The sequence below is a fragment of the Ostrea edulis genome, chromosome 2 (assembly GCF_947568905.1).
Source record: "Ostrea edulis chromosome 2, xbOstEdul1.1, whole genome shotgun sequence".
In the NCBI taxonomy this organism is placed as follows: Eukaryota; Metazoa; Mollusca; class Bivalvia; order Ostreida; family Ostreidae; genus Ostrea; species Ostrea edulis.
The window spans coordinates 65,036,602-65,059,800 of NC_079165.1; the positions used below are offsets into that span (position 1 = coordinate 65,036,602).

General features: G+C 35.7%; 1 protein-coding gene across 3 annotated transcripts; it reads left to right on the forward strand.

Annotated features, from left to right (window-relative positions):
* Positions 1-7,226: 7,226 nt before the first annotated feature.
* On the forward strand, positions 7,227-23,124 carry LOC130052311 (sodium/glucose cotransporter 4-like). 3 transcript variants are annotated; one of them, XM_056156794.1, is made up of 14 exons: positions 7,227-7,523; positions 12,853-12,921; positions 15,016-15,120; positions 15,240-15,299; positions 15,876-15,980; positions 16,153-16,261; positions 16,346-16,426; positions 16,798-17,027; positions 18,054-18,189; positions 19,597-19,855; positions 20,389-20,551; positions 21,221-21,439; positions 22,012-22,126; positions 22,438-23,124. In XM_056156794.1, exons 1-14 carry the CDS (start codon positions 7,437-7,439, stop codon positions 22,656-22,658), a joined length of 1,959 nt encoding a protein of 652 aa, XP_056012769.1. In that variant the 5' UTR covers positions 7,227-7,436; the 3' UTR covers positions 22,659-23,124. The 3 variants fall into 3 exon arrangements, with proteins under 3 accessions (XP_056012769.1, XP_056012770.1, XP_056012771.1); XM_056156795.1 differs by lacking the exon at positions 7,227-7,523 and adding an exon at positions 10,694-11,590; XM_056156796.1 differs by lacking the exon at positions 7,227-7,523 and adding an exon at positions 11,658-12,666.
* Positions 23,125-23,199: the final 75 nt, after the last annotated feature.

Consider the following 23,199-nt stretch of genomic DNA (forward strand, 5'->3'; position numbering starts at 1 on the left):
CAATGTTAAACCCTCGTATGCATCCATGTGGTAATTCTCCAATGGATTACTTTTACCCACTAAAGAATCAGCTACAAGAAACGACCCTGATGTTTTTTTTAATCAGATGACAACTGGTTTGTTTTGCTATCGGGAAGTCCGGGTTAGAGTCTGGATCCCGGCGCTGTCTCTTTCAGGCATTTAACATAGGTAGTGACTGTTGCTTTACCAAGCGTCAGGCACTAGATGTGACATTCACGAGTCTAGGCTATGACGTTAAAACCAGAGGCCCCATCATAGACATGGCACGATAAAAAAAAAACCTTACTCCTATGGCCCGAGCGTAATGCATAGGTTGAAAGTTTGTGGTACTTTACCTATAAAGCTGGTGACGGCTCAACATGGGTGAAAAATTCCCGAATGGGACGTAAAACAACATAAAAACAGAACAAAAAAAATCTTTCTGCAGAGTACATCCACGTGATCCATATGGAATGGTATGGAAGCGATGCCAATATTGTGTAATGGAAGGATTCAACTATACTGTGCAAAGATGAATTTACTTGCGTAATCAGTTTCGACCAAAAAAAAAAAATTAAGGAATGCATCATTTTGTGCCAATTACTCTAAGCTTTGACCTGTTCAAGATTATCCTCTTGACTGGTTGTGAATCATAAGGAAATCTGTTAGGTGCTTGTATCAGCTGCATTAAAAAGTTACATAGCGGGGACCAAGTTTAAATTGTCACTCCTTGTGACCATGACTGAAAATAGCAGTGGTTCAAGCTCATGGAATCCCCGTGACCATCTCGAGATGACTGGACGAGGGACAAAGTCTTTCCTTGTTGGCGGGGTTTACGGGAAATCTGAGAGATAGTGCATGTAAGAATCGATGGACAGGAACGTTTCGCACAAACTACCAAGCCGTTTTATACGCACCTGCCTTTATATTTTCAACAACAGAAAGTCTTTGCATTAGAATGGGATCTTAACAAACTTCTTAAATGATTTTCCAAGGAAATTCTACAGTGTACAAAAATTTGCCCATGGTTCTAATAATTCTTAAAAAGCCATGTAAATTGGTGATAATAAACGCCGTAGATAGTATGGACCCGAAAGACCGCGAACTTTTTCATTGAAAAAATTGTAATGATCATCTTGTTTTGAAAAATGCATTCTTGGAAGATACAAACTTGGCCGATTAAAATTAGAAATGTTGGCAGAGTTTTATAAAACAATTACAAAGAACATTGAACATTAACGGTGATACAAGTAAACTCTTTGGTTATAAACTTCAGGATTTCTTTGTAAATAATAAGAACATATTAAAAACGCAATGTGGAAAACTCTTATTTTATAGTACAACATTCAACTAAGATGACAAAAAACTGAAATACAACTTTATTTGTGTCTTCAATCCAAAGAACCTACGCTCTTATCTTGCAAAACTAAAATAAGTGCACATCGGTTATTATAGAAACTAGTAGATATATTGTCGTTCTCTCATTCCTAGAGAAAACGGATTTTGCTACCATTGTAAGACCAGTGTTGAAGATGAAAAACATTTTTTACTTGATTGTCCTTTATACAAACATAAGAAAAAGGTATTCAATAATATCATTTGTCACACATTTACAGTGATTTTCTTTTGTTCAGGAATTGTATCTGGTTATCATCAACAGGGTCTTGTTATCATGTGATAAAACGAGCTCCTCCCACCTTGTTATCGCATGGGCGGTGTAGCGGTGATCGCTGTCGCTGGTGATCAGGGTCGCTCTAAATTTTGCGGTAGCCCCGGTACTAACATCAGAATTACACAATAGAAACAAGACGGGGATAATAAGTTTTCGTTAAGTTAGTTTTGCTGTTTCACGGGTAAAGCGTGCGCCGGTTGATGTCTGGGGGCGTTGAAGCAGACAGGAAGTGTTATGTAACAGATATAACCTGTACACAAACCTGTGACCGTTTTTCAGTCCGTAATGTTAAATAGTTTTCTCTCTCTTTCTCATTTTATTAAGAGTTTGCTAATGCAAGTCTTTAATTCTTTTCCTACTTTAATATTTGTGTTATACATGTTTTCTTAAAATATTTGTACAAATATGTGTATAGAATTAAATTACTGAAAAATAATTTATGAAGCCACCAATGATTGATACTGACAGGGATAAACAGTTTTCGTTAAAGTTAGTTTTGCTGTTTTACGGGTAAAGCGTATTAAATTTTATATACACATGCATCGTTCGACGATGGTATATGGCAATCTACCGTTGTATTGAATGTATGATTCAATAAAGGTAAAATGAGAAGCTTTTGAAATACGTGACAAGTCGGTCATTTTCTAGCATCCTCGTAAAATTCATGTTATCAAATGCGCTCCGCGCACTCGTGACAGAAGGACCGCCCATCTATTTTTACTCGGATGCTAGAAGATAACCATTACATAATAATTCTGTATCCTGTTTACAAAAGAAATTTGTTTATTTAATGTATACCAGAGGGATTGTTACAATCATAATATCATGTAACATAGTATACACGTATTTTTATATTACATGGTTAACAATAACAACACTTACAAATAGAGCCAATAAAGAATTGAATTGACTAAATACCGGTATATAAATCTATGTGTTGACCTCAGTAAAGGAAGCATATTGAACGATCAATGAATCCATATAAAGAAGAACTGTGAAAGAGTTAGTAACATTTTGATTTTCACTTCATAACCTGTCCTCCAAAAGTCCATTTTACGTTTTTCGTACTTTTTTTTCATGTTTCTTCGGTTTTGTATTTGATGTTTTTCCGTTTCATTTTGAGCTCCTCGTTTGAGTTTGTGTCCGTCGTCTTTGAACTTTATAACATTTTCTCCAGAATCACTGGACCAAATTCTCTACTACAACCAATGGACCCTTCCTCCCTTCTTAGAGTACAAATAGGGACTTCAAATCTGTCCCGACACCCAGGAGTCCCCGAGTGGTACCACTACAGCTCCAAACTGAAAGCAGCAATTGATACCCCTAGGGGTCTTCTACCTTACCCTGATATTCCTTCCGCCTTGTCTTCAAAGATTACTACTTTAAAAGGAGTAATCAAATCCCTTTATTCTCTATGAGATACGAAAAATATAAAAAATCAGGCGCGCTAAACAACACTTCCGGGTATGGCAGACCTCTTTTCTGCATGGCATGGAGTACCCTTTAGGACCCTCCACTCCAACCAGTGGACACTTTATCCCTTCCTTACACCACAGAGTAGAAATTGTCCTGACCTCCAGGAACCCCTCGTTGATACCCCTACAGCCTCAAACTGAAAGCGAGAAATGATAGGCCTATGTGCCCCTTATCTTGTTCCGCTGTTCAGTCTGCCATGCCATCAAACATTACTTGCTTAAGAGGCCATCATGAAACTCCTGTATTGAGTAGGTCATGCGGTCAGGGTGAGCTAATTCACAGTTTTAGATAATACTGGCCGGATGGAGGTATTACCCCAGATAATACAGAGTTTCATCATTTAATAATCTTTTCTTACAGTTCTTTCTCAAAAGATTTTTTTTTTTGTTAGAAGGCAGTGCTTATCACTCTTCAGATGAGCTTATTTACAGAAACGGTTTTTGAATGCACTATGATTTTAAATGGATTGTCACATGAAAATATTATCAGTCTTGAGATAATAAAGCACCCCACATTATATAGTTTTTTCTATCATTTAAATATTTTCATTGGTACTTAATAACTAAGATTATAATATTTTGGTGACTAAATTATGAATGTGCATTTACTTTCATGCGTGTTAGGTGGCAATATTAATTTTTAAAAAATATCAGAAAATGAAGTGTGGTCAATTTTATTTGCTTCCATCCTTTCATTACAAATTATTGATATAAATTCAATTACTATTAATGTGTAATATCTCATGTGAACTAAGTTGCTCATGCGTGTTGAGATTGACATTAATTTAAAACATGAATTTAATTCAAATCCTTTAAAACAGGTTTCAAATTAAATATTTTTCTGTGAGTACTCTCGGTCCTTTGATAATTTTCCTTTGTGGCTGCTACATAATGGTGTACCTTCTACGGGCTTATTAAGGCTGTTAGCTTCAGTCTGGTATTTGTTTCAGCTTGTTTTCTGCGTTACTATATACGGTTTAGAGTTTGTTTCACGACTAAAGGTTATTATAACCAAAGAGTCAACATGACAGCTAGTAGTCGTCTTTATTTTTCGCAGTTCGTAATAATTTCCTTTCACTTCGCTAAATTGCATACCATGCTACCCAGGTATTCTATTCTTCCTCTTCAACGAATTTAATTGACTTTATAAGTATGCTTCTGAACTTTCAGCGCACAAGGTACTGTAAAATTGTGACACATCTCATAAATCTAGAGGTGCAATCTTAGATATACTGATTTACGCTGTACGTCATTAAAATATATGTAGTAGTGATTTTTAACAATATTTTCCTGCGAAATTTGAAATGTTGTGTTTTACCTTTTCCACACATAACAAGAATAATTACATGAAACGTATGCAGTAGTTTCAATACTAAGAATATATCTTTACATTTGGAGTTCAATTGTTGACATATAGAGTCGAAGTGATTAAATATAACTTAAGGTGTATACCATTTTTGTACAAAGAAGAAATGCAATGTAGGACACTTGACAAGAAGACGTAAAGTTGCTCACTTTGAAACCAACAACTCAGTTGAAGACTTATACTTCCACAATCATTATGGAGCGCCAAATTAACATAATCTCAAATAATTGAAGATATATTTAATTATTTGAAAATATCATCAATTCATTTGATGCGAACAACAATTCAATTAAAGATATCTTCCAATAGTTTATTTTATCTTCAATTTTCAATTATTGCGTGCATTAATTGAATGGTTGATAATATCATTAATTATTCTACTGAATTGATGAGCGCTATAATTGAATTGTTGCTCTCTTCAAATGAATTGATGATATCAACAATTGAATTGATGCGCGCTACAATTCAGTTGAGAGAACAATAATTCAATGAATGCACTGTCAAATCAATTCAATTAATACTCACAATAATTGCTCTCTTTAATTGCACCGCGCATCATTTCATTCAATGTGTGCAATAATGAATTATTGCTCTCTTCAATTGAATTAATGATATCATTAATTCAATTGATGCGCACAATAATTATTTTTGAGAGAGTAACTATCTATCTAGAGATATATTCCATTCAATATATTAACGATCTCTTTCATTGAATTGTTACTTTCTTTAAAAGAATTGATGCTCGCATTAATCCCTTATACAAAGGCGTTGTAAATGATTAAAGATATCTTCAATAAAATTAAAGAGATCATCAAATCATTTATACTGAGCTCCAAATTAAATCCTGCGAGCAATAATTCCACCACATTCATGCGCTTATAATTTGAATTGATGGGAGCAGTAATTAAATTGATACGCGCATTAGATCAATTATTGCTCTCATCGATTGAATCAATGCGCGCATCAATTAAATTATTGCGCGCAGAAATTGTTTTATGCGCGCATCAAATCAATAATTCCTCTCATTAAAGTGTACAATAATTGAATTGATGATATCCTCATTAGGTGCTCCATAAATAATTACTACCGGGTAATGGTAATCTTTGGGTTGGTTTCGTGTTGGGGTTTCAAAGTATACAACTAGACGTATTTTCGTGATCTCTTGAGTTGAGGAATCATTTGTGCCGTATCCTACAGAAAACACCAGGTGCTCTAAATTTGCCAATTATCTTACAGAATAGTGTGCACTTTCTTTGCGTATCCCCCTTGGAAAAAGAATGCCCTTTAATTTGTAGAAAGTCCCCTTTACTGAAAATCCTTTGGTCGAAATTGGCCTAGCGGTTCGATCGATCGAGAGAGATCTTTGATCAGAAAAGCTCACTTCTGCTTTCAGCTCAGGTAAACTATTTTTTTAAAGGCAGAATCATCATTTAACAAAAATCGAATATGTTTGAATATACCTAAACCAAATTTGGATTGTGAATCTGTGATATTAGAATATATTTGGCATTTTCAAACCGAATCCAGATTCTAAAACTCAATAGTTTTACCGGTACATGAATGAAAGGTGAAGATATCAAATGCATCCAAGGTGGTTGAAATGAACGAGTGATATGGCCATGGTGGGGAGCTCGGTCTCTTTCGAAATTAACTACGTCTTAAAATATTCTCGTCAATCGAGTCACATTCTAACAAACAAATCCAAACTGACCACTGTATATACAAAAATTTGAGGTGTCTGAATCTGGATATTAAATCTGAACCTGGTCAAAGTCTGCTATACCCACCTGTGTTCCATTTCTATACTATATCCATTAAAGCTATCTCCGCTAACATAGAACGCTTCACACCGGGATTGAATTGAGTGAATCATAAAATAGATTTACGACATCTTAAAATAAAAGGAAAAGAATGGGTAAATTGTGAATTGTTTTTTTTTTGGCCAGAATTATCAGAGTATTTTTTTCTACGAGAAACTAAAAAAAAAATTTTTGAATGGTAATGGTTCTTTTACATACCAAACCCTCCAATAGTATAAGCATCAAATGTTCTTTTCTTGCAAAGATGGCATTTTATTCGGAAAATGTATGTCAAATATAAATTCCTATTATTTCTTTGCCATAATTATCTAAGCGAGAAAATATTTGGCTGACGGGCAAATTGATTACTTGATTGATTTGGTCATATTTCAGTCATGTTTTGACTTACAGGCGAATTGTGTACTCGAAGTCTGCAACTACATGTGTACACAGTGACAGATTCTGTGGGGAAATTAAACTTGTGGGGTTATATTCCAGTTTGATTTGTATAAACAGAGTCAGTGTCCATACACAGGGTATAGGCCTTCAGTACTAAAATGTCAGTATGTTCCATAATACACAGTATGTGTGTAAAGATGTTCTATGTATGCAAACTCATGGCTCTGCACTAATAAATCTGACGTGACCTAACTACTAAGCGGCGAAAACGTTTAATATGCATTGCTTAGCATGTACGTTTATATCAAACAAACCGTACTAAATAGCATTTCTTGTTTTGCTGATGTTTGATCATTTGAGCTGTAAAAAAAAACCTTATACCTGATTATAAAGACGCATTTGCCAGTTATTAAAAAGGTACCGGTAGCAATGCGAAGATATTATACAGTTAAGATGAGTGAAAATTAATTTTCTGGCGAATTAAAAACTAAATATACAGTGTATTTACTTTTTTTCTATGATTAATCATCCATTTTATTTGCAAGACGCGTCTTAAAATTTGCCCACCTTCACCAGTTCAGATACGCTCTGATTCACGCAACTAGCTTTTCTGTGGCGTCAACCTTCGGAATACCTGTTTAAAAAATTACAGGTGTATGTATATACAGATCACTCCGTCAGAGGCTGATCGGGGATTGTTACAGTAATTCCGGACAGGACCCGAGATGGCGGTGGGGGATACAGAGTTGGAATGGGGAGATGTCTTGGTCATCATTGGGTATTTTGTCGTTGTCATTGCGGTGGGAATAATAGTAAGTAAAATACCAATATTTTATACGATTGAAATCAGCGATTGATGTTCTCTTCAGATAGCAAATTCTTAATAGATAAAATTTATTCTGATAAGATTTAAGATTTTCGCATCTTTGTTTATAATTTGATAGCTATGACTTTGCAAACTGCGCATATTGAACATTGTATAAATATGCATGGGGGAAGAAAAAAGCACGGCATAAGATATGTTTATGGTCTTTAAATAAGGGATTTGAACGATCCAAAACACACACTTTATAGATCTTTGCTACTCTTTAACTGTTTGACAATTTACATATATGTGGTACATAAATTCACAAGAGATCACAGGTATCTTCTGGGTAAGGGTAACGTCACAGAATGCTCTGCACGTATGTTAAACGGGCGTTTTATCATTCAACTTTCAGTGCCGAATAACAAATTTTATTTCTAAATAATGTTTGGGGGAAAGACACCACTTCGGGCAGTGCTGTTGAAAGAGACTCGTAGCGGGATGAATGACAATAATTTTCCAATAGAAAATAAAAAATCTCATTGAATCCAGCCATTTTAGTGTCGGTCACACTGAGGGTGACTCGATCATTGGAACTACGTGCCGAGATGACAATTAAAGAACCCCGAATTCAAATATGATAGTTAAAGTGAATGAAACCCGACACCTGCTAGAGACGGGGTACCCCTACAGACAATAACGGGCTTCTATTTATTATGTGTCTTTGATATGGAAACACTACGCTGTCTTGATATACACATGTATACATATATTTAAAATCTGCACAATTACACGACATATGACATTGAAGTAAAAGTTTTGTGTAGATCATCCTTGTTTGTGGTCTATGGATGTGAAGGCTGTTTAAATGATCTTTTTGCAAACAAATGAGTCATTCACCAGACAAAGAAAATGCGACTTTAAAATCTAACTGTTCCTACTTCAAAATGCGACAGCTATACTTCTACAGATTTATATGTTCGAGTAGATGTCCAACATTCTTTACACTTTCTGAAAAATATATAGAGTTTTACATTAGCATATTCTAAATGTACATATGTTGATATAAACCTGCAGTGTAATATCGAATTCCTTACATTTCAACAATTGAAGTGTATTTAAAGCTCAAATACGAAATTAATAATTTGTACAGTATACAGTTTTCAGAGTTTAGATACAGAACATTTAATGTACAAAATTTGACTATACAGGTGTCCAGACCGAAAATTTAGATAAATTTTGTCTTCTTAAATGTTTATGAATTAAATATGCAAAGAACAACGTCGTGATATTGCGTTAAATACTTTTATTAATAAGATTGACTGTGCATATTACGCACCGGAACTTATATTACTCATGACTCTGAATTCATAATTTCAATATATCAGTAAGTTGACAATATAAACGCATTACAACATGCATTTAGACATTCAGAGTTCAGACGTGTTTTGTCGGTTACCTATGACCTCATGTGAACTGAGAAATTTCAGACTACGTTAAATTTTATAAATGGTAGTAAACTTTTTCAATATACCGGACTTACTTCCTAGTTACGTTCCTAGATAACATTGTGTGTATACAGATATCGGGAATGATGGATTATCGACGAGTATGTGGCCCAAAGTCATTTGTGTATCTGATAAATTTCGAGTTCTGACGGTAAAAAGACGCGCCTTTTTTTCTCAATTGCGTTGTTAGATAGATACAATGGACATTGTGGACTATTATGTGACTAAGTATGATGAATATAGAATGCCGCTATAGTTCCACTGTAAGATACATTGATTGTGCTCGTAAAAACAATTCTTAAACCAGAAATGCACTGTTTTTCAACACCTTGCACCGAATATTAAATCATATGCAAGAAATTTCAGTTTCCCCTCGAATGACCTAAACCAGTAAGAATCAAGGACTTTTTAACTGGCATCATTCATGCTCTGACAAAATTTACATGCAAATCATATCTTGTACGCAAAATCTTCAGTCAATTGGATTAGAATGTACCGTAAGTCTCGTTTAAAAGAAATTTCGAAACTTCGATCATTCCAGTGACCTTGAACTTTTATTTGTAACCACGAAACTTTGTGGATTTCGCTTTTATAAAGTAACTTCGACCCTCCTCTGGTTATGTCGCGTTACTAAATATACATTTTCTAAGTATGAAATAGTTATGATTCAATATGGGTTTCATTGTATGATGGAATGAAGGAGTAACACAATGTGGGGGTAACCTCAACACCATTAAGTATTAACAGGAGATTGGTCTCAAACAGAATATACCGGTCGTGGTATCCTAGACCGTTGTGGTAAAAGACGTCGCTTCGCAACTGGGAACCGCCGAGGTTAGAGGTTAGGGCGTTCGCCCCGCACACAGAAGGATGAGGTTCGAATCCCGGCCGCGACAGACCTAAGTCATTATTAAAACAGGTAGTGACAGTTCCATCGCCAAACGCTCGGCATCAGGTGTGCATGTCACGGGTCCTCGGAAATGACCTTAAAAACGGATGCCCTGTGTCACACTAGGGGTGGCACGCTAAAGAACCCTCACTGCTCAATGGCCGTAAGCGCCGAGCAAAGGCCTAAATTTGAAGCCCTTTATCTTCACCGGTCTTGGTGGCGTCTCCATACGAGTGAAAAATTCAGACGTTAAACAAGATGCAATCGAAACCGAGAGGCTTAAATTAAATTTCGCGGGGATCCGGGTTAGAAAGGGACCTCAGTACCTTTTGCTTGTTGTAAGAGGCGACTAAATCCTTTGAATAAGACTGTCAAAACCAAGACTTCGTGTCACAGCAGGTGTGACGTTCATTCATTTTATTTGCTAAAACCACAATGGAAGTGGTACATGAGGCACAATACAGAATTTTCATGTACATGTATCAATAAAAGTAGCGTCAGAGGAATGTATATGAATATGCAAATAAACATAATGAAATATATACATAAATTTGTACAAAAATTTGAAAATTGTGTGTTAAGGAGAACAGACCAATTTGTATATCTTGAAAATAGTGATGTACCGATTGTCACCGACTTTCGGTTGTCGGTCGCTATAACTGAAACGATGTGAATAATCGATTGTCATTTTGAAAATTGAAAATCGCCGACGTCTGTATTTTATTTATTTATTTATTTTTGTTGATAATACGAATATTCCTGCCGCGACTTATCTAAAATCAAAAATGGCTGACGAAGCTGAATCGTCCGATAAGATTGAATATTGTTTAATGTTTCTTTTGAGAATCTTTCACACACATGGAGACGTCACCATTGCCGGTAAAGGCCTGCAAAACTTAGGCCTATGCTTGGCGCTTGACACGGGGCCTCGGATTTTGCCTCTTACAACAAACAAGGGGTAATGAGGCTCTATTCTAACCCGGATCCCATAAGAACAACAAAAGTCGAGATCTATCCCTATCCCGGGAAAATAAAATCGAAAGTATAGGATTATTAACTTCAAATATCTAATAATGATTTTGGACGTCTCCATATGAGTGAAAAATTCTCAAGAGAGACGTTAAACAAGATACAATCAATCTAATGATTTTATTCTAAATAACTTAATATCTAGGGTAAAACATATAAAGTAAATTTAATATATTTATGCCATGAATTTGAAATAATTAAAATTCGATTATTTTTCGATTAATCAATCGAAAAGGTACATCCGATTAATCCGATCATCGATTAATTTTTTCCCGATTGCCCATCACTACTTGAAAATAAACGTACACAGGTTTTTAAGGTCTTTAACATTACTCCCTGACATAATTTCATTAAAACACAATAAAGATCCCTCCCTACTCAAAGTCGTAAGCGCGCGAACATAGGTCTAAATTTGCAGCGCTTCACCAGAAAAATTCTCGAGAGGGACGTTAATCAATACACAATCGATTCTCGATCGTTTAACATACGGCTCTTTCGCCGAATATTAGCACAGTGCTTTCGGAAAGGACTTTAGAAACGGAAGTCCTATGTCACAGTAGGCGTTGGCAGGATAAAGAACCCCCACTGTGCATAACGGCTCTGGGCGCCATGCGTAGGTCTGAATTTGTCGCCCTACACCAAAAGCAGGTGACGTCTCCACACGAGTATTAATTCTCAATAGGAACAATATACAAACAGAGTAAATCAAACACAATAGCCAGCTGTTACACATTAGGATAATGCACACTTTGAACTGTTTTACACAAAAAAATCATTTATTTTGAGATATTCATGAAATCTGTGTCTTCGTTTATTCAACCTTTTCCAAAAACTTAGTTTACTGAGCCAGAAAAAATCACCCTCTAAAGGAGTAGGAACTATTTTTATGTGACGTCATATCTGCTTACAAATACATGTAGTAATAAAATAGTAATAATAATCGACATAAACACTAGGTCTTCTACCGAAAATATAGCTGAATGTGCACTTCTTGAGCTAGAAATACAAATATAATTAGAAAAAATATAACGAAAGCTAGGACTTTGGATGAATATCGGGAACAAATTGTCCTCTCTAGGTCTTTGGGCGGATGCAGAACTCGCAAGCTCGGTCTGCCTTACAGCGCAAAAACCGTAAGCAGACACATGTTCATTCAATAAACTGCAGTTAAAATACATCTCGGAGAGATTCACAATTTCCCCCAAAATTTTGTTTTTCGCTTTTACCGATCAAAGTCTACTGTCTAATCCCAAAAACTGAAACTTGTATATATTATGACAGAAGCTCGTTATAGAGAGGGTATTATTTGTTTGTGGTATGTTATTGTTTACAAAGTTTTGAAAATGTGTGACTATCGATTTAAATGTATGATATACATGCATATCACATTTAATGTATTCTTTAGATAAAATGTGTCATTCAAAAGTTAAATTTTGTATCTGCGCAAATTTAGGATATGCTTTAAATTACAAAATTAACATTTCACTAGTTTGTTTGTAAACACAAAAATGGCTCGAATCTTGTTTACATAAAACAGTCAAGGCTAGAATATTGCTCTTATCCTTGCGTAAAGGTCCAAATGTTGGTTGTCAACTTTAAATGAGAACTATATGGTTTTCATTTTAACATAGGAACGTTAACCCCATAAACTAATCCCTCTAACAGTCACATTGTAGTATCAGGCAACAAAAACCAGAAGTGTTCTGTGATCAAAAGGAATACTGGTAATCATTATTTTAAGTTTCTCCATTGCAAAGTTATGCCCTGGACATTTCTTTTTAACTTTTATCATCGACATCTTGACCGAATGATCTTTTATAATGTGATGAAATAAATCGCTTCAGTCGCTTCCTTCAGATCTAAAGTTAATACACACGTGTAATTTTAATTTGTATTTGTCTACATTACAGTCGTCATGCAAAAACAGGGGGAGCGTGGGAGGATACTTTCTGGCAGGACGAAACATGCACTGGATACCGGTAAAAAAAAATCCACCCGAAACTAGGAAACTACTTCCACAATATTTTTCTATCTACTTTCAAAGTACAGATATCAATGAGTGTCTTTCCTTAATATATGCTTCCACAATATTTTTCTATCTACTTTCAAAGTACAGATATCGATGAGTATCTTTCCTTAATATATGGGTGGAACGTAGGATTGGGTGTACATTAAGACGCAATGGCTATTTTAAACAAGAGGCCCTGGGGCCTTATAGGTCACCTGAGTATCATGTAACAACCTTCCAATGTTTGAATTAGGTTTGTGTTTAAATATAAGAATTTTATTTTTGGATGGAAGAAACATTGAATAGCTATGTGGTCAGCCCCGCCTTTGCACCAGAACCCCTGACCCAGGGGCCATAAATTTCAGTTTTGAAAGAAGCATCCTTGATCATCATTATCATACAATTATTATACTTAGTTTGTCTATTTAATACCCAGCAGCAGAGGAGAAGATTTTCAAAGAAATAAAATGCATTTTCACTATATGATCAATAGGGCCCCACCCTAATACCAGAACCCCTGACCCAGGGGCCATGAATTTCACAATTTTGAAAGAGGCATCCTTGCTCATCATAACCATGCTATTGGTTTGTCTACTTAATACCCAAGGACAGAGAAGAAGATTTTCAAAGAAATAATGCATTTTCACTATATGACTTATAGAGCCCCACCCTAGCACCAGAACCCCTGATCCAGGGGCCATGAATTTCACAATTTTTAACAAGAGGTACTGTGAGCAATGCTCACTAAGAATACCCCCCGCTTACCCCAATCTCCCAAAGGGTGTTGGTAATAGGTATAAACTACCTCTTTTCTGAGTGTTGCTACTTCGATGTCCAGTGCGCATGACTTTTGACCTTTTGACCCCAAAATCGATAGGGAACATCTTCATCCCATGGGTAGTCCATATGTATGATATGGTGACTGTAGGTGGAAAGGATGACGCTTTAGAGCCCGGAAACCATATTGCTACTTCAATGTCCAGTGCGCATGACCTTTGACCTTTTGACCCCAAAATCGATAGGGATCATCTTCATCCCATGGGTAGTCCATATGTATGATATGGTGACTGTAAGTGGAAAGGATAACACTTTAGAGCCCGGAAACCATATTGCTACTTCGATGTCCAGTGTGCTTGACCTTTGACCTTTTGACCCCAAAATCAATAGGGAACATCTTCATCCCATGGGTAGTCCATATATATGATATGGTGACGGTAGGTGGAAAGGATAATGCTTTAGAGCCCGGAAACCATTGCGTCTACAGACGGACGGACGGACGGACAGACGGACAACCCGATTCCAATATACCCCCCCCCCCCCCCCACAACTTGTTGCGGGGGGTATAAAGAGGAATCCTTGCTCATCATTACCATGCTATTAGTTTGTCTACTTAATACCCAGAGACAGAGAAGAAGATTTTCAAAGAATTTCTACATTTTCACTATATGACCAATAGAGCCCCACCCTAACACAAGAACCCCTGCCCCAGGAGCCATGAATTTCACAATTTTGGTAGAGGGCTCAACGCTCATTATAATTATGCCCACAGTTTGGCTTCTTGATGTCCAGGAGTAAAGAAGAAGATTTTTTAAAATTACACTCATTTTGATGGTTTTTGCCCCACCCCTCAGGCCCCAGGGGGGCAGGGACCACGAATTTCACAATTTTTGTTCCCCTCCACCCACAGATGCTATATGCCAAAATTGGTTGAAATTGGTTCAGGGGTTTCGGAGAAGAAGCTGAAAATGTTCAAATGTTAACACACGACGAACGACGACGGACAAAAACAGATAGGAATAGGTCACCTGAATGAATTCAGGTGACCTAAAAATCATAGTAGCTAACTAGCTTTCATGGGCAAGGACCACCACTGAAATACTTAGTCCTAACTTCATTATTCTTCACGCAATGTAATTCCAATCTATAGCATGAATAATCATTATTTTCAATATATGACTAATAATTTCATTACGACGTCTATTGCGCCATGGATTATTAACAAAATACATATTTTTTAAAATTTGATTGAATGAATGCAATGTAATCTGACCTTTTGTCTTTATAGGTTGGACTGTCTCTGTTCGCCAGTAACATCGGAAGTGGTCATTTCGTCGGTCTGGCGGGATCCGGGGCCTCCAATGGGATAGGTGTGGCCGTCTTCGAGTTAAACGTAAACAATTTTAGCTATTGTAAATTATTCAAAATCCATCTTATTAATCGCAAGATAAATACATGTACTACCTTGCTACACCCTTTGAAATATTTAATAAAAGTATTTTATCATTAAAGGCTATCTTTATCTTGATGATGCTGGGGTGGCTGTTTGTCCCCGTTTACGTGGCAGCTGGTGTAAGTATCTGAGGTATACATACATTTGTATTGTACATACATTTACCTACACGCATATTTCTACACCCTCTTTAAAGTCATTTGATTGGCTAAATCCACATCAAAATCTACAAAATGACAGATTGTTTATCAATCATAATCAGCTGTTTGATTCTAAGAATGTTTATTTTGATATGCATGTACATCCCAGTCTAGTATAGAAAACAATTAAATGATCCCCCCCCCCCCCCAAAGAAAAAAAAAATTGGAATATAATTTACAAAAGCATGTGTTTTCATAAAGACGTTACTGTGATTCTCAATTGTTTGAAGGGTACATAATTAATTTTAAAAATAGAATTAAAACACTTGGATTTATCTTTAATATACTGGATTTTGTCTTTATCCATATACACTTTTTCTGTCCAATTTTTTTTTTGTATTTAATGCCATTTTTCTGAAGCAGCATGAAAATCGAGATCAAAGTCAAATCAAGCCTAATCATAAAAAAGGTTTTCATATAGTATTTGACACCTTATTCATCACTTGATCGTTGATTTGCATAACGTTTTGATCAAACTGTCTATGATATTTTCAGGTTTTCACCATGCCGGAATACCTAAAAAAGAGATTTGGTGGACATAGAATTCGTGTATACCTGTCCGTGTTGGCTTTACTGCTCTATGTCTTCACCAAAATATCTGTAAGAACGCATCTTTAATTAATAATTGTATAATATTTCTTCGCCTACAATCTATATATTATTTTATAAGAGAGAGAGAGAGAGAGAGAGAGAGAGAGAGAGAGAGGTGGTTCTTTATAATTCTTTCGTGAACACATAATTTGTCACCTATTATTATAACTATTTTTTCCAGGCCGATTTGTTTTCTGGGGCCCTTTTCATCCTTCGAACCTTTAAGGGCTTTGATCTCTACCTAGCCATTATCATCTTACTCATCATAGCTGCATTGTTTACAATCACAGGTAAAAAAGTAATGAAATATTGAACTTGTTTGATGAACTTTACACCTGATGAAATATATATACCTGTACTCTTTCGTTATGAAGGTGGACTTACTGCTGTGATATGGACCGACTCAATCCAAGTCCTTATAATGGTTATCGGAGCTTTCATTCTTATGGTTATGAGTAAGTTCAACAAACTAAACTGTCCAATCTTATTTTCACCAAAGTACATAAGCTGTACAAGTACTTAGATATAATGTAGATTCTTAAAACAAAGAGGCTGAGATTCTTGCAAAATTGTAAAAACTCAAAACTATAATCCAGATTTTTCATAATGGAGATTCTGGAATTTAAATGAAAAATGAATATTCACACATTATATATATACATGTATATATATCCATGTATATGTATCAGTGCTCTACACCAATCTGGTAGATTTTCAAAGAAAAAAATTCTGAATCGATGAAATAAAATGTTCACAGTACTCCGAATCGTGCTTATCATACAATCAGATTAGTTTTTCTAACCCTCGTCCACGTACCTTTGGGCAGGCTTTGTTCGTGTTGGTGGATATGAAGAGGTTGTGAGGAGATTTTTTGAGGCTTACCCCAACACTACACTTCAGAATTACGGAAACGCTAGCGACCCCTACTGGAAATGTGGAATACCCCCAGCGAACTCCATGAACTTAGTGAGGTCATACGATGACGGTTCCTTGCCTTGGCCAGGCATTATGTTTGGTCTGACGATTTCTTCTGTCTGGTACTGGTGTTCAGATCAGGTAAACACACACTCTTATACCCGGTGTATCTTAAAAAGAAAAGAAAAGAAAAAAACCACACACACAGACAAAAAACAAAAAGTAAACAAATAGTAAACAAATTTGTTGAATATACACCTAAATATTACAAAGAATCTGGATTGAAGTATTTGAAAATATATGAATTTTTTCTTTCAGTGGCACATGAATTATCATAAGCATAATATTTACGTGTATATATTCAACAAATATTTGTTGACTATCATACCTTTCAAGTCCGACTAACCTTTACCAAAGAATAAGCTAAATGAAAGCGTTTCAACAAAATTGGTGAGCAGCTTGCAAGTAAAGGTGACAAAAATGAATTTTGTCATGACAAAAATGACTTTTGTGCACAAAAATGATTTTTGTCCACTGAAAGATAATTTTATATAACAAAATTTATTTTGGTCATTACGTAATTGAAGTTATGATTTATAAAAACATGATTTTGTTATGATAAATTCGATTTCGTCTAACAAAATTCAATTTTGTCTCACAAAACTGATTTTTGTTGGAATATTTCTCAGTTTTGCATGCAAATTAATTTTCAGATTCCAAATAAAACTTATTTGTATACAAAATTCAATTGTGACACAAAATAAAATTTTGTGTACAAAAATGAATTTTGTCATGACAAAAGTGACTTTTGTCCACTGAATGATAATTTTGTATCGAAAAAATAATTTTTGTATTTGTTATCAATTTTGTTAACTTGAACTCATTTTTGTTGAACTAAAGTCATTTTTGTCCACACAAAATCGGATTTTGAGTACAAAATCACAGGAGTCCCATTTAGCGTCCCGTATATATACCCAAAGCATAATAGAATATTGAAGACAGATATATGTAGGCATTTCTTAAAGGGTATTAACTTATTTTCTTCATTGTATGGTCAATTTTCAGCTGAACTGCTTAATTTATTCAGGCGAGTATACAAATGAAAGAGTTCGATTACAGTCAGTGTATGCCTATGACAGGGTTAACTATAACTAATGTTATTTGTAGGTTATTGTCCAGAGAGCACTTGCTGCCAAGAATATTGCCAATGCTAAAGCAGGAACGATCTTGGCTGGTTATCTGAAGTTCACACCTCTCTTCCTCATTGTTTTCCCGGGGATGATCTCAAGAATCATTTTCCCAGGTAACTTTCCAACACATTGTATTTATAGAAACAATATTTAAGGATTTACTGTCAAATTAAATATCCATTTTATCTGGAAACAAATTTCTGAAAATATTTTGTGTGAACTTAATCAAATCTGCAGCATGCAAAAATAAAATGAGACAAACAAACAACGAAGAAAGCATGTTTTCTCCATCGAATAATCTATATTCACAAAAAAAGTTGAGATTCTTGCAAAATGAAAAGCACAGTACAGGAAATCCGTGTGTGATATGTAACACGTCCATACCAATACTGAATCCCTCTCCTCATTTGTCCATCAGTCTGGATGAGTTATGGTACTACAGATAACCTGTCAGCCACATTCCGCCATCGTCTGCTTTCTTTTTGCCTGAGAACCCCGCTCTGTCTCAGACCTGCTGTCTTCCCATGTCTTTTTAATTTCCTTCAGCCTCTCCCCTTCTCCCTCCTTGTACAGCTAGTGTCCTGGACACCCAGATCATTATTGCAAGTCCTGTTAACCTTGTGATGTACCAATAACACTTCCATTCACGTAGGATATTATAGGGTATTGTATAGAGGTGATAAGATTTCCATTGGGCCTTTTGAATGATTTGTTTGACTCTCTTCCTCACTCCTTTACTGGTTTTGCGATCTCTGTATGTGACGCCCAAGTGTCTTTAAAGTATTCTTATCTCTGACTATTCTATGGTTGTTATAACGATCTAGTTTGCCAATACAACCTACCATTGGGTCAAATACTGTCTGATGTGTTATATATCAATTGTTAGACCGTTCTTGGCACACTGATTTTGACTACGGATAACTCCGTTTACCTGATCAAGATATATAGGGCTCAGGGCGGGTGTGACCGGTCGACAGGGGATACTTACTCCTCCTAGGCACCTAATCCCACCTCTGGGATATCCACGGTTCTGTGTTTGCCCAACCCTCTATTTTGTATTGCTTATAGAAGTTATGAGATTGATCACTATTCGTTATCTTCACCTTTCATGCAGGTGATAACGGAATATTGCTACATGAATATGAGAACGTCTCCATATGAGTGAAAACTTCTCGAGCGGGTCGTTAAAAGATATATATGTAAATATGGGAAGTTGACGATGGAGAAGCTGAAATAATCCCTTTGTCATAAAGTTGAGTTGTTACTTGTTAGTTTGCCGTTAACATCCATTTTCAATAAAAATATCCAAGTACGAAGCAGATGTGAAGGACTCCATGGTGTCTTTTATCTCGAGTTCACAGGGATATATCGTACAAATTGAATTCTATTCAAAACAATTTGCCTTCATAATGTCAATTCAATCGTAATAATTTCCTCATACATTTCAACTCTGTTATTCATGGTTTTGAACATTTAATCTTAATACTTGCTATTGGTAATTCATAAGTTTATTTTGTCAGACACTGTTGGTTGCGCAGAACCGGATGTCTGTGAATCTGTATGCGGAAGTCGTGCCGGATGTACAAACATAGCTTACCCAGATCTGGTTATTGAGGTCATGCCGCCTGGGCTGAGAGGACTGATGCTTTCTGTGATGATGTCTGCTCTTATTTCGTCACTGACATCCATATTTAACAGCACCAGCACCATTTTTACCATTGACATTTACAAACGTATTCGCACTCACGCCAATGACGTAGAGCTCATGATTGTCGGAAGGTAGAAATTATAATTGCGTACTATTTATTAAAAGTTTTAATGATGGTATGGAATCGATTTGATGAAGCTAAAACATAGGGTTGTTTTGTATTCTGAAGAATACTTGCTAGTCCACAAATATCTTCCGATACATTTTTGTTTTAAATCTTATATATCCATATGCTCTATTTTGTGATATTTTTTAAGTTTGCTGAAAGTTTTCATCGAATAGTTGGCCTATATAGAATTGTCTTTAAATTAAGTGTATTTTAGATCACGGTCGGAAGACAATGAATGGTATTTTGAAAATTTGTTCTTTATCCAGACATTGTACTAGCCAATTCCCGTTACTACTTTTGTCATTTTCAGAATTTCTTTTAACTGGTTTTAGGGTAAATATAAAACTACATTATGACAACCTGTCAATATACAAATTGACTTTAAAGAAAAACCACCAAACATATTTGGACATCTACTGCAATGTTTTAACCCAAAAGCAGTGATGCTTCTGACTAAGATATATTTGGATAGATACTCAGATTGTATTTCTGCAGGTTTTGTGTATTGGCGTTGGTTGGTATCTCCATTGCCTGGATCCCTATTGTTCAGAACGTGTCAGAACTGTTCCACTATATACAGGCCATCACCTCGTTCCTCGCTCCCCCGGTCTGTGCCGTCTACGTCCTGGCAATCTTCTGGAAACGAACAAACGAACCGGTAAAGTACATATATAGACACTTACACGAGAGTGGCGGACACTTGTAATGGTGATGTAACATAGCTTTTGGATTTCAAAATATGCATCTTTTGAAATATCTTTGAGGCCGTGCCATATGGCAGACAGCCTATTGTAATCACCCTGTCTGTCCGTCCGTCTATAAGTCCGTCTATCAGCACTTTCTATGGCATGCAATAACTTCAGTGTCCTAGGATACATTTTCATAGATTTACCGGATTTGTCTTTACAGAGTTATGGAACTTAGAAATATTTAATATTAATAAGATAATAACACTCTCCATTTCATGCAATAACTTGAGAAGATTTTCATAGAATTTAAAGGTAATGCTCGGATTCCAATAGTCATCATTCTATCTGTATGTCTGTACGTCCGTCAGTGCTTTCTTTGGCACGCGATAACTTGAATCTCCTCGGGAAGATTTTCATAAAATACTGAATACTTGGATTAGACAGTGGAAGATCCCTTTCTATTTTCAGATTTATCGCGGATTCCTTTCTGGTCCAATTTTCTAGTTTTGAAAAGTGTACGATGTAAACCATGAGGAACCTTTAAATTGTGTGAAAGGATAATATTTGTGTCTTGAGCTATTTATAAATGATTCTCTTGCACTACTGGATGGATACTAATTAATCATTACGTTTGTTAGGGTGCGTTTTATGGTCTGATGATTGGGCTGGTTGTTGGGCTGACCAGATTTATCTGGGAGTACGCTTACTCTGTACCGGCCTGTGGAGAGTCAGGGGACGAGCGCCCAGACGTCATCAAGATGGTCCATTACCTTCACTTTGGAATCATATTATTCGGCATTGTCTTCATTTCTACCATCGTCATTAGTCTTCTGACACCGCCGATACCAGAAAAACACGTAAGTTGCAATACTGGGTTTGTGTTTTATTTCAGCATTGAATGATCTTTTTTAATGTTTGTCTTGGAATGAATACCGCGTTATGAACAGGTAACACACGTTATCAAAATTTGTCTGGTAACTACATGACATGTATGTCACAAGATTTTTAATGATCTTTTAGCCATTATAATAATTACAAAGTTTACATTTTGTTTGCATGTGATGTTTTAAGCGTGTTTTTCTTTAAAGTTCATCATTCAATTTGATTAAACAACTATGCCGCCTTTATTTGAACGCGTTTGATAAGTTTTGCATTGTAATACGGCAATCATGGTCGTACGATTGGCTCTAAACTGAAAAAGGCCATGAAACATCATTCATTCACACACACACACACACACACACACACACACACACACACACACACACACACACACACACATATATATATATATCACTTTGAATTAGATAAACATTCATCGAATAATGGATAAAAATATTCAAAAATACTTTTTAAAAAGTTGTTTGTTCTGTACTTGCCGCATTTGGATGTCAATCATCGTGTAATTTTCAAATTTTTACACATTTAGCTCCATCGACTTACTTTCTGGAGTCGTTTCGATACAGCTGAGAGGGAAGATATTGACGCTGAAAAAGACAAAAAGGAACTCGAAAAGGGTCACAAAGTTGCATTTAAAAACTTTTGTAAGTCATTTGAATAAATGTTCATAGGATGATGATATCATAAAGTGAATGAGAAAAGTGACAATAACGAACAGAGATCATTTTCATAAATCCCATTAAGAATACAAAATCGATAACAGAGTAAATGCAGACTCCTGAAAAACCAGAGGAGGGACCAGGTGCCTAGGAGGAGTAAGAACCCCCTGTTGACAAGTCACATCTGTCGTGGACTATTGGTCATGATCAGATATTTAAAAAAAGATAATACACGTGCTTTGAGTTCATTTGAATTTTACATTTGATTTATGATGTCTACTGCTTTTCATTTTTAGCCCATGTGGAGGAGGGTCAACCCATCTACAAGACTGCTTTACAATGGATTTGTGGGGTAGAAAAAATGGAGGAAGCGGCAGAGATGACAGAAGAGCAAAAGAGGGTTCTGGAAGAAAAACAGAACTCCATCCATGAGACGAAGACTCAAAAGTTAGTCACCACCTTCAATGCCATCTTCTTGATGACACTCGCTATATTCCTCTGGGGATTCTACGCATGATAAGTTGATGTGATAAAGAAATATTCTTTAATGTAAAGAATACATGATGGTGCTTAAGAAATGATCGAAATCCCCGTCGGTGACAAAATGTTTCATTAATCAAGAATTAGAGCAGTAGGAGTATTTTGTATCAATTTGGGTATTTTAAAATATTCTACAGTATTGAGAGGATGTAATCACTAACTGTAAGGAACTTTAGTGTCTCAAATTAATCAGTGTTGTGTGCACAGGCAATAACATTTTATACTGTGAAGTTTGCAACGTATTTGTGTGAATATATTACATGTAATCTAAGGAAGTTTCCCAATTGCACTTGACAATAATTCAGAACACATGTACATTTTACTTTTAATGATTAAACTATTCCTTAATTGTTGCAAAATACAAAGTCCTATATATTACTTTTTTATTATATGAATATACATTTTATACTTTTACATTATTCTATTAAATTAAGACTATGTCATGCATTTGTCTTTTATTCTTTAATGAGGAATCAGTGGTATTGTATCGCAAGAGCTTGTGTATTTTATCTCTTGGC

Bases quoted from the DNA above. Each gene is read 5' to 3' on its own strand.
- LOC130052311 (XM_056156794.1), top strand. From the start codon at position 7,437: ATGGCGGTGGGGGATACAGAGTTGGAATGGGGAGATGTCTTGGTCATC. The intron at 15,981-16,152 runs GTAAGAACGCAT...TATTTTTTCCAG, and splicing joins ATGTCTTCACCAAAATATCT to GCCGATTTGTTTTCTGGGGC. The intron at 21,440-22,011 runs GTAAGTTGCAAT...TTACACATTTAG, and splicing joins CGCCGATACCAGAAAAACAC to CTCCATCGACTTACTTTCTG.